Consider the following 12,782-nt stretch of genomic DNA (forward strand, 5'->3'; position numbering starts at 1 on the left):
TGATCCATAAGCAGTTTGCCGGTAAATAGTGTCATTCCTGGCACCACCGGCGCCCACAGACTTCGATTGTCCGGGGGCTCCGGCGCCCAAAGATATGGACCAAAGAAACCATGGGCGTCTGCAGGGAGAGACCCTACAGCCACCCGATAGGTCATCGATATCAAAAGGAACCAACGATCGCTAGTGCCGACAGCAATTTCCCTCGGCTCATTGATTTGTCCGGTGGTGTCGATGCTGCAAGCTCGATGGCCTCACAAGCATTATGGCTGATGAGAGTCTTGCTAGCGCACATTAATATTGATGGTGTGCGCAACTTGGCGGGCCCCCAACACTGGGATCTTTGGCTGAAGGGGCAGTTCTGCGCTTCCTGATGCTCTGTAGTGAACACTACTCCGGAGCCCTGAGGGCACTGGGCCACTGCGTACAGATGCACCAGCGCACCTCGAGTAGGCAGCGACCCCTGTGCTTGATCCATAAGAGGCCAAGAACCCCTGCCCCCTGAGGGCTGCAGGGCCATGAGGGGGCTTCAGAGAGTCCCGGCTGTCAACAGCCACAGTGGCGACAAGGGTGCTCAATGACAAATACAGCGCCTGGTTGGTGGGGCTCGACGTAGTCAAGGTGGTAATGAGAGGCATCGGTGGTCCGAAGGCCTCTCTGGTGGCCCCACACTTTGATGGCCTCGAGGGCATCAATGGTATTGGAGCAGCACCACATTGCGATGGCACTGAGGTCATGCTGGCACTGAGGCTGCACACCTCGACGACCTAGTGGGTCGACAGCATCGAGAGCTTGCCACCACTTCGACCTCACACACCTTGATGGATCAAGGATGTCAATGTCATCGATAGCCCCATGGGCAATGAGATCAAAGTAGCATCGATGGTACCATGGTCACCACAACACTGAGTGCAGCAAGGGCACCGAAGCATTGAGTGCACTGACCGCGGCAAGTGCCTGAGGACACCGGGCCGAGGAGTCGAGTGCCCCGAAGGCACTGTGACCTCGAGTGCCTCAAAGGCACCGAGGCATTGAGTGCATCAAGGGCACCGTGGCATCGAGTGCATCAAGAACATAGAGACATCGAATGCACCAAGGGCACTGAGGAATCGCGTGCACCTAGGCAAATGCGCCAAGGGCATTGAAGCAAGTGCACCTGGCCAAAGGATTGAGTGCACTGAAGGCACTGTCCCATTGAGTGCATCAAAGGTCCAGTGGCATTGAGTGCATCAAGGGCACCGAGTCATCAAGTGCATCGATGGCATGGTGACATCAAATGCATCAAAGGCACCGTGGCATCGAGTGTGCCATATCACAGCACCAAGGCCTCGCCCAAACCGGTGCAGCGAGAGTCCAGTTCCACTGATGCTGACGGCACCGAAGGCTACCGTGGCATCGTGGGTGGTCACACACCTCGACGGCGTCCAGGGGGCAGTGGTACCCGAAAATGGGCCCTGTCCCCAATGCTGTCCTGACATCGATGCGTCGGATGAACTGGTCACAGCTGTGCACAGGCAACTGTTCAAGGGCAAGGCTCTGAAGTGCGGCAGCAAGCTGCTAGCCTAGGCTCCGCTCGCCCTCTCTCCAAGGGAGATTGCATTGTCAAGTCTGGCAAGTAGGAAGGAAGGCAACATCATCCAGGGCTCCCGCCCATGGAGGCTAATTCCTCGAGACGTTGGGAGGATAAGCTCTCCTTCCCACAGGAACGGCATTGTCCTTGATCCTTCACCGTCTGAATCCACCGATGCCGAGCTCATAGTTCACCGATATTAACTCATAGTTCTGTTGTAGAAAAAAAAGTGCTTATATGAATTGCTCTGCAATTCTTCCCTTTCTTATTTGTCATTCTGCTAAAATGATATTTAGAATGGCTTAAGGGGTAGTCAGCTCTGTCCTGTGGAGATTTCCAACTGTGTGTAATTTTTGGTATGCCTCTAAATTTCGCAGAATAGAGGCCCTAGTTATGGCACTCCAAAGCTGATGTGTTACAGTCACTAAATCTTTTATAAAGTCAAACAATAAAAAAAGCAAAACAAAGCATAAAAGTTCAGGCAGTAAAGAGAAGCTGCTGGTATCATTTTGTAGTGGCAGAAAAAAAGGATAGAATTGGGAAATTTTTCTTAATATTTTAAAAGTAGACAAAGCTCAAGTAAAACATTTCTGAGAACAGGACCCTAATTTATAACTCAACCATTTAAAAGTAATGAGTGAAATGGAAGAAATCTTATGATCAAGACATTGATTATGATATCATATAATACTTAGAAAACTCAAATTTATATTTACAGAAATTCACTTGTTAAAAAAATGATTTTAAGCATAGAGCTTCTAACATATATTACTCTGATTACACAGCCTCAACATTTTATGGAATAGAGATAAAATATATAAAAGATAAGAATTGCAAGGATCAAAGCAATCACTTATTCTGTAACTGAAGGGCGTCCTACGTTAAAGATGTTGACCTCTCTGCATCTCTGTATTAAAACCAGCCTGATTAACTATTTCTCTGCAGGAAAAGATCACAAAGCACTGCATTACATTTAAACTTCAATGTACATGCTGGAAAGGTGCAGTATCTACTTCTCTCTTAACGCCATTTAAAATAAACTATTTCATTATACTGTGTTTCATGGAATCATATTACTTGTGATTGCCAGTAATGCCAAATGCAAATCTTCTACTATTTAAGTGTTATTTCAATGGCAGTTTCCATCTATGTCCTCTTTTGAATTACACATGTAACTTTTATTAAGGGCCAGATTTTCAAAAGCATTTACATGCTTAAAACTTGGTTTTACATATGTAAATGCACTTTACCCCATGTAAGTGGGCTTTTGAAAATTGCTATAATATATGCCATGAATTGTCAATAGGTTTTACCCATGTTAAGTGCACTTAACGTGGGTAAATGGCTTTTGAAAATTGCTACAATAGTAAGTTACATTTACATGCGTAATGGCTTTGAAAATTCACCTGTAAGTATGTAAGCTGCATGGCATCAGAAAAATAGGATTGTATGTTGACAATATCAGATGCAGCAGGATGATATCTGTACCCACATCCAAGTCTGCATAAGTGCGTATTTTTCTTATGCTGCAGAATTTATGCATATGAATTGAAAAAGGACATACGCAATCATTCACACATACAATACTCTATTTCTCAAACACACATTGCCTCCTTCTACAAACACAAATTCATCCCTTTCTGATATATACACCAACATATGCACCACACAGGTACATTTCCTGTTTCACATCCATATAAAATGACATCAATACATGCAAACAAATTATTTCTCTTTCTCTCTCACACAAACACACACACAAAGCTTCAATTTCAGCACACACAAACTGCCTTCTTCTATCACACAAACATACAGAGATTCTCTCTTGCAGAGAACCACTCAGAACCCTTGCCCTGCTGTCGCACACACACACAAAATCTCACTGATGCTCACATACATTTTGGAAATATGCACCTGATTTAAAGAACACCTTTGAAAATTTTGGGTGCTCCATGAATACACTTTTTCAATGTTGTTAGCATTTCTCAGATCTTATAAATTAGTATAAATGTATTAAGATTTATTACATTTGCTGCTCTTTTGTTAGCAGATTTGTTTTTGCTGTGGGAAATATCTTGAATTTACATGCTGAAAACATTAATCTTAATTTACAAATCCCCCCAACAACCAGCATATTGTTGCTTCTTTAATTAAACAGTTTGACATATAAGAATAATCTATTTTATAAGATGAGTAACTGCAAATTAATTATCCTATTAGATGGTATAGTGTAGATTTTGTTAAAGGCTTATACTGTTTTGTTTTTTATTGGGTACTGACTTATTTGTACCTGGGCCTATCCTTGGGAAGATGTAGGAATTGTTTCCATTCATTTGTTGTGACACTATGAATCCAGCCATCACCTGTGAGAATGCAAACAATATTAGTGATTCAGATGAGTTTTCTTTCCTGCGATACCCTCAGAACCCCACCATTCACTCCTACTGACCTGAAAGCAGAACTGCTTACCTGCAATGAGTGTTCTCCATGGACAGGACAAAGCAGCCACTCATGTGGGTGACACTACTGAAAGCACCAATACGCCATATTCTTTCTTCTAAGCTTTGAAGATTTAAAAAACTTGCTCTGAGCATGCATGGACATTCTTGCGCAGTTGCCCCCTCAGTCTATTACATAGCCAGTAAATAAAAAAGGAAAATTGGTTCTTACCTGATAATTTTCATTCCTGTAGTACCATGGATCAGTCCACACTCCTGGGTTTTGCTTCCCCTCCAGCAGATGGAGACAGAGACGTTTTGGCGGACACTGTCCTATACCCCCAGGTAACACCTACAGTCCTTCAGTATTACTCAGTATCAAAGCAGAATGGTTCAAAACCAAAATAACTATATACAATTAATGCCTTTCTTGAACTGGCTCACTAATCCCAAGTGAAACAGAACCTGGTGAATCCTGTGAAAAAATCTGTTCTGCAGAACCAACATAAACAACTGCTAAAACTAATGGACTCTCTGTTACCTCTATGCATCAAGCTGGCAGAACTCTGGACTGATCCATGGTACTACAGGAACGAAAATTAGCAGGTAAGAACCAATTTTCCTTTCCCTGTACGTACCCGGATCAGTCCAGACTCCTGGGATGTACCAGAACTTTCTTGGTTGGAATGGGACCTGGAGAGGCCTGCTCGGAGCACACCTTCTCCAAATCCCCCCGAACCTGGGACCTGGACATCCAGCCTATAATGCCTCGTGAAGGTGTGTAAAGACTTCCAAGTAGCCGCTCTGCAAATCTCTTGCGGCGAAACGCCCAAGATGCTGCCTGCAAACGGGTAGAATGAGCCCGAAGACCAATCGGTAGGGGTCTGCCACACAGTAAATACGCTGAACTTATAGCCTCCTTCAGCCATCGGGCTACAGTAGTCTTAGATGCCATATTACCCCTTTTTGGACCACTCCACAGCACAAAAAGATGGTCTGACATACAGAAACTGTTTGTAACTTCCAGATAACGCAGCAAAGCCCTGCGAACATCCAGCTTCTTTAAGACCCTAGAAAAGGGGTCCAACCGGACCATTTCTGGAAAAACCGGGAATTCCACCGATTGATTCAAATGAAAGGCGGCTACGACCTTCAGAAGAAAGAAAGGAACCGTTCGTAAGGAGACTCCAGTATCAGAAATTCTCAAGAAAGGTTCTCTGCAAGATAAGGTCTGAAGCTCTGACACCCTTCAAGCAGATGTGATAGCTACTAGAAAAATCACTTTTAACGTTAGATCTTTCAAAGTCGCCCTTTTAGAGGCTCAAAGGGCGCAGCACATAAAGCTGTGAGAACTAAATTTAGGCTCCAGGAAGAACAAGGATGCCTGACCGAGCCACATCGGATGTGCAGCTAACGCTACCCCCCCGTATTTTACCAGGTAAACATCCAAGAACTGCTACCTGCAGTCTAAGGGAACTACACGACAAACCTATGGACAGGCTGGCTTGTAGGGAAACACAAAATATCAGACACCGACGCCAGGGTAGGAACCACCTTGCGATCCACACACCAAGATTCAAAAACTCTCTACACCTGGACATAAGCCAGGGACGTGGACGTTTTACGGGATCTCAAGAGTGTAGCCACAACTGCGTCCGAATAACCTTTGTGCTTCAAACGCTGCCTCTCAAAAGCCATGGCGCTAGACAAAAATGATCCGCCTGTTCTAAACAGACGGGTCCTTGGTGCAGAAGGTCCAGGAGATCCTGAAACCGCAGGGGCCCTGCCACTGTTAGATTGACTAGATCCACAAACCATTGATTACTTGGTCCCTCTGGAGCTACAAGGATCACTTCTGCCGGGTGAAGTTCTATTCGCCTTAGCACTTTGCCGATCAGAGGCTAAGGTGGGAAGACGTACAGCAGGACATTTTTCGGCCAGGGAAGAACCAGGGCATCCACTCCTTCCGCTCCTGTCTCCCTGCGGTGGCCGAAAAAGCGCGAGGCCTTGGCATTCCTGAATGTCGCCATCAGGTCCATGCTGGGTGTACCCCATGTATCGCATATGATCTGAAAAGCCTCATCAGCCAATTCCCACTCCCCAGAATCGAGACAGCGACGACTGAGAAAGTCTGCGTGAAAGTTGTCTACGCCAGCTATGTGAGACGCGCAATGCTGACCAGATGCTGCTCTGCCCAAAGCTGACCAGATGCTGCTCCGCCCAACTGATCAACTGTTGACCTTCTACCGCCACTAGCTTGCTTTTGGTCCCTCCTTGGTGACTGATATAAGCCTCTGTGGTTGCATTGTCGGACAGAACCCTGACCGACTTCCCCTGGAGGAGTGGAAGGAAAGCTTGTAATGCTAAATGCACCACTCTGGTCTCCAGACGATTGATCGACCACTGAGATTCTTCCCGGGACCATTGACACTGCACGGATTTCCCCAGACAAACCACTCCCCAGCCAAAGAGGCTGGCATCTGTGGTAACCACTGTCCACTCTGGCACTTCCAAGGGAACTCCGCGGCTCAAATTGTCCGAGAGGAGCCACCAATTGAGACTGGACCTCGCAGAATCCGTAAGAGAAAGGGGCAGATGAAATTGCTCGGAGACTGGGTTCCACCGGGAAAGCAATGCTGATTGTAAGGGATGCATATGAGCAAAGGCCCATGGAACTAACTCCAGTGTGGGAGTCATCGATCCTAGGACCCGCAAGTAATCCCATACTCTTGGAGGATGTTTCGACAATAAGTCTTGAATCTGTCCCTGCAGCTTGACAATGCGGTCTGCAGCTTGACAATGCGGTCTGTGGTAGGGAACACTCTCCCCTGTTGTGTATTGAACAGAGCTCCCAGGAATTCCAAGGACTGGGAGGGTACCAAATGATTCTTGGCAAGGTTGACCACCCAGCCGAGTAATCTCAATAGCTGAAGCACTCTGTGGACTGCCGAATGGCAAAAGTGACTCCGATTTTGCTCAAATCAACCAGTCGTCCAGGTATGGATGCACCAAGAATCCTTCCCTCTGGAGTTGCGCTGCTACTACAACCATTATCTTGGTAAAGGTCCTGGCACGGTGGCAAGTCCGAAAGGCAGAGCGCGAAACTGATAATGATGTCTCAGGATGGAAAATTTTAGGAACTTCTGGTGGACGGCCCAGACGCTGATGTGTAAATACGCCTCCGTCAGATCCAGCGATGCTAGAAACTCTCCCTTTCGCACTGAGGCAATGACGGATCTAAGAGTCTCCATGCGGAAGCGGGGCACCTGAAGGCATCAGTTGACCCGGTTTAAATCGAGAATGGGCCGGAAGGCACCCTCTTTCTTGGGTACCACGAAGTAAATGGAATAGCAGCCTCTTCTCCGTTCCGCAGGAGGAACTGGCGTGATGGCGCCGAGCTCGAAAAGGCACTGCAATGTGTCTTGCACCACTTTTCTTTTCTCCTCATAAGCGCATGGGGAGACCAAAAACCGGTCCCGAAGGCGACGTGCAAAATCTAAAGCATAACCTTGCCTTATCACGGTAGGGACCCACTGGTCCAACGTCAGTTTGGCCCATTCCTCATAAAATAGAGACGATCTGCCCCTTACAACCGGCACCAAGGAATGGACCGGCATTACTTCATTGTGGAGACTTAACCCCATGTGCAGACTGGGGGTTACCTGTTCTACCAAAGCACTGGCCTCGAAAGGACTGGGACCATGACTGCGGTCTGCTCGAATTTTGTCTAAAGGAAGAACTGGTAGACGGGGGCGTTCGAAATCTATGATTCCCACGGAAGCGAGACCGAGAGGAAAAGGAGCCCCTCGACTTGGGTCGATCCTCTGGCAATTGATGAACTTTATTCTCACCTAGGGATTGAATCATGTCCTCCAGGTCCTTTCCAAAAAGCAACTTGCCCTTGAAAGACAGAGAGCCCAACTGAGCTTTGGAAGAAACATCTGCAGACCAGTTTCTTAACCATAGAAGCCTGCGCGCCGAGACAGCCGAAACCATGGACCTAGCCGAAGTCTACAACAGGTCATAAACAGCATCCGCACTATAAGTGATTGCAGCTTCCAGGCGCCCTGCCTGGAGAGCTTCCCCCTTTGAAAGAGTCGTTGGCCTGTAATTGCTGCACCCAGCAAAGGCCGGCTCTCAAAGAAAAACTGCTGCACATGGCAGCCCGCACTCCCAGTGCTGAGACTTCAAAACTTTTCTTGAGCTGCAGCTCCAACTTCCGATCCTGTAGGTCCTTGAGGGCTGCTGCTCCGGTGACCGGGATGGTGATCTTTTTGGGAACTGCTGACACCGCTGCATCCACCTTGGGAACTCGGACAAGGTCCAAGACACCGCCGCATCCACCTTGGGAACTCGGACAAGGTCCAAGGCTTCCTCTGGCAGAGGATATCGTTTGTCCATTGCTTTACTGACTTTCAACCTCAAGTCAGGGGTGTCCAATTCTCTGAAGAGCAAGTCAGTGATGGAGAAATGAAAAGGGAAGGAAATGGTCGGACCACGAAGTCCAAACATCACCGGATCAATGGACCCCATCCGGGATTCCTCCTGTGGAGCCTCGATGCCAAATTCCCACAGAATGGCAGGGATAAGCGGGCCCAGCTCATCCTTTCTAAAAAGGCGGACTACTTTTGGGTCGTCCCCCTCTACAATATGGAAGCTGTGGAAAGAATCCTGCTGCTGATCTGCATCCCCGTCTACCCCCAACGGAGGTTTGGATGACAGGGTCTGATCATCTGGGTCAGAAGCCTGTGAGGAAGAATCTGTGTCCGTATGAGGGGCCCCTGACCGTAAGGGGCGCTTCAGCTTTGAGGATCCAGTGCCCTCCTGAGGTTTGGAGCGCTTGCGAGAACTGGAAAGTGGCACCTCGAAAGAAGATTTATCTCCCCCATGCTTTTTTGCTGACTTATGGGCCTTAAAGGCCTTATGAAGCAGCAAGATAAAATCGGAGGAAAAGGAGGATGAAGAGGAGGAGTCTGAAGCCCCCTTGGGGCTTTCCTCCGCTGCTCCTGAGCCGTGCCCCGTTGGCTCGCCTCCCCCGGGGGGCCATTTGCTGCGGGGATAAAGGAGGTGGGAGAATCCCCTCCCCCACCGCAGCTCGCGTGGCTGCCCTGATGGTACTCACAATGGCTTCCGTTCCCACGCTCAGTGGGAATGGATCAGGAGAAGGGGGCCGTGGTTTCCCGAGTCCCTTAGAGCTTTTGCGGGCGGGTGCTCAAAACCGTGTCCCTGGTGGTTGAGGAAGTTCCCTCCCCCCCGGGGAGACAAGAGGAACAAAGGCTGTCGCGCGAAACTCGCGCGTGCGCCAACCCGCACACCCGACAGACAGTGCTTTGCGGCATCACTGAAGAGAACAGAAAAAGCAAAAAATCTCAGCGAAAATCCGGCAGCGGCGACCAACCCAGTAGCGAGGGAAGGGAAAGTCCAAGTAAGCAAAAAAAGTTGACGCTTTTTTTTTTTTTTTCAAAACTTGCCCGGCTTCTCAATGGGTCCTGGTCCTCCTGGGGTGAGTGAGCCTGGCTCCCCGATATCACCCCAGTGCTGTTCAGACTCAGCAATAGTGCCCCCTATCCCTAGCCTCAGATACCTCAAGTACCAGGGGGGATGGTCCCCTCAGGACCTTGCAACCTCCTGGAAGGCTGAAAGGAATCCTCTTTGCTAGAAACATTTTTGTTTTTTTTAAAGAACCAAGCTTGAATTCCTAACAAAACTACCTGCCTTTCTATTATTTTTTTTTTTTACACTAAGTACAGACTGTAGGTTTTGCACCTCCACCATCTGCTGGAGACAGAGAAATACAGAGAAATACTGACGGACTGTAGGTGGCATCTGGGGGTAAAGGACAGAGTTCGCCAAAACTTCTCTGTCTCCATCTGCTGGAGGGGAGGCAAAATCCAGGAATCTGGACTGATCTGGGTACGTACAGTGAACTTTAGTTTTGGGAGAGGAGGGTGGAATTGTATGGTTTGTTTGTCCTACTGTTCACGGAGAAACCTATTACAAGTAAGCAATTCCTTTTTCTCCATGGATAAGCAGGACAAGTCTGGCCACACACATGAGCATTCCCAAGCTGAAGGTTGCAGTATTGCTCTGCATTTTTCACTGGAAGATTTTGTTGCCTCCTTCCAAGAGAAAGGAGGGAGAGGTGAAGTGATTAACTGCTTGTCCTAAAGTACCTTCTCTGTGAGAATCTACCTCTAGACAATAGCGTTTAGTAAAGCTTTGAATGGTGGACCAAGTTGCTTCTTTTCAAGAAATTTGCAAGGAAGCAGAATGGGGATGAGCTGGTTCCTCTATGTTGATAAGTAGGAGATGTTTCCCAGATTTTGTGTATCAAAGGAAGCTAAAATCAGAAAGCCATGCAGAGAAAGTCTGGAAGCCTTCTAATACTCTGACCATGGAATACAAAGAATTGTGTTGATTTTCTGAAAAATTTAGTTCTAAGTAGAATATTACAACTCTTCTATAGTCTAGTACAGTGATTCTCAACCTTTTTCCCTTCGTGACACACCTGATGGACAATGCTCACATGTGTGACACACTGCTCATTACAATGTATGGTGGAAATTACAAAAAAAAAAAAAAAGGTCCTATATGACACAAGGGAAAAATTAAGAGTACTCTCTCTGAACATAAATTATATAAATAGTAATCCTCCCATACCAGAACAGCACCAACTTCCAGCACTCAAACAGTGACCACCATACCTAAGAAAAGGCAACACTGAAAATATTACACCAGGCCTTAAAACTCCAATACTTCTATTAGGAAAATGGAACAAGCCAGGCTGCTATAGAGCCCTACCTAGAAACTACATGCCAACAGAATAACTCCTCAGTCACATGTGCAGACCCTCACCTAACAAAGAATAAAGAGACCATAAAGCATAAAAGAAACATGCAGACAAAAACTGATCTGGAAACCGCAACAAGCCAGAGAGACCATATGCAGTATAACAAAGAAAAAAGAGAAACATCACCAGTCCTCATAAAACAAATCAAGAAATATAAAATCAAAACCATACTAATAAAAAGAACAGATTATTTCACAACAGCTGATGAATGGAATATCCAATAATTAAAAACTCAAAAATTTCTAGACACCAATTAAATATCTCAAAACAGCAGACACAAAGACCCAGTAATAAGGATAAAAACATGTTCTGTTCTCCATATCTGGAAATGTTCAATTTCTAGGTGCTCTGAGATTGTTGTTAATTAGGGCGGGGGAGGAGGATGCTTGCAACTTTCTCCTCTCAGTCACACACAAGCTCTCTCTCACTTACATAGGCTCTCAATCACACAATTACACACATGCTCTCTCTCTCTCACATAGGCTCTCAATCATGCAATTACACAAATGCTCTCTCGCTCACTTACGCAGGCTCTCAACCACATAATTACACACATGCTTTCTCTTTCTCTTATACACACAGGCTCTTAAACATATATACACATGCTCTCTCTCATACATACAGGTTCTCAATCACACACTTACATTCTTGCTGTCTCTCACACACAAAGGATCTTAATCACACATAGACTCTCAATCACACATTTACACATACAGGCTCTCAATCACTCACTTACATACAAGCTGTCTCACACAAGCACACACAATCTCAAACACATATGCTCGCTCACTCAGTCACTCTCTCCCCACCAAACTGGCAGCAGCAACAGCCTCCTCCTCTTCCAGCCCTTGCGGCCTCGAGAAAGGAGTCCCATCAGCTGCAGGGGCTGACGATGTTCCTCTTTTTGCTCCAGGCTGCACTGCTCTTCTTTGGGCTGATGCTGCTTGCACGTTACCTAGCATGGTCTCTTCTTCCCGCACCTGGATGCTGCTCACTACTTCCTCTTCCAGACCAAGGGGGGGGGGGGGGGGGGGTGTGTGGGAGAAAGACCATGCTGGTATCGCTGACTCCAGCTCTGCTGCTGCATTCAACATTTTAAGCCCGGGTGGAGGAAGAGTTCCCATTTTGCTGGGGCAGGGGGGAGCAGCTGGGGCAGGGGGGAGAACCACTGGTCTAGTATATCACGTGTCTGTTCAGCTTTATTTGAATGAGATTTCTAAAAGAAGGTCAGTAAAACTAAAGACTGATCTTAATGAAATTGAAATACAACCTCTGGCAAAATTTTGGGCAAATTTTTAGACTTATTGGGGTAGATTTTCAAAGGGTTGCGTAAGTAAGATACGCGTGCAACCCCCGAAAACCTACCCCTGCCTCCCCCTGCGCGCACCGAGCCTATCTTGCATAGGCTCGGCGGCGTGCGCAAGCCCCGGGACGCACGTAAGTCCCGGGGCTTGCACAAGGGGGCGTTCCGGGGCGGAGCCATGGGCGGGGTGCCGGCTCGAGGGCGTGCCGGTGGCGGGACCAAGGCCTCTGGCACAGCTGCTGTGCCGGCGGATGGAGAGCAGGCAGACGTAACTTCTTTGATAAAGGTTAGGAGGGGGATTTAGGTAGGGCTGGGGAGTGGGTTAGATAGGGGAAGGGATGGGAAGGTGGGGGGAGGCGGAAGGAAAGTTCCCTCCAAGGCCGCTCCGATTTCGGAGCGGCCTCGGAGGGAATGGAGGCAGGCTGCTTGGCACGCGCAGGTTGCACAATTGTGCACCCCCCTGCGCGCACCGACCCTGGATTTTATAACATGCACGCGGTAGCGCGCGCATGTTATAAAATCGGGCGTAGATTTGTTCGCTCCGGGTTGCGCGAACAAATCTACGCCCATGCGCATGTTATAAAATCTGGCCCATTCTGTCTTGAAAATCTGAGTAAATAGTTT

At 47.5% G+C, this 12,782-nt stretch overlaps 1 protein-coding gene across 1 annotated transcript in view; it reads right to left on the reverse strand.

Annotated features, from left to right (window-relative positions):
• Positions 1-12,782, reverse strand: part of KLHDC1 (kelch domain containing 1) — a 300,634-nt gene that overhangs the window by 91,018 nt on the left and 196,834 nt on the right. Inside the window, exon 11 of the mRNA XM_029597434.1 lies at positions 3,858-3,930. Within this exon, the coding sequence (XP_029453294.1) occupies positions 3,858-3,930 (73 nt within the window). The remainder of the gene's footprint in view (positions 1-3,857; positions 3,931-12,782) is intronic.

Source organism: Rhinatrema bivittatum, chromosome 4 (assembly GCF_901001135.1).
Source record: "Rhinatrema bivittatum chromosome 4, aRhiBiv1.1, whole genome shotgun sequence".
In the NCBI taxonomy this organism is placed as follows: domain Eukaryota; kingdom Metazoa; phylum Chordata; class Amphibia; order Gymnophiona; family Rhinatrematidae; genus Rhinatrema; species Rhinatrema bivittatum.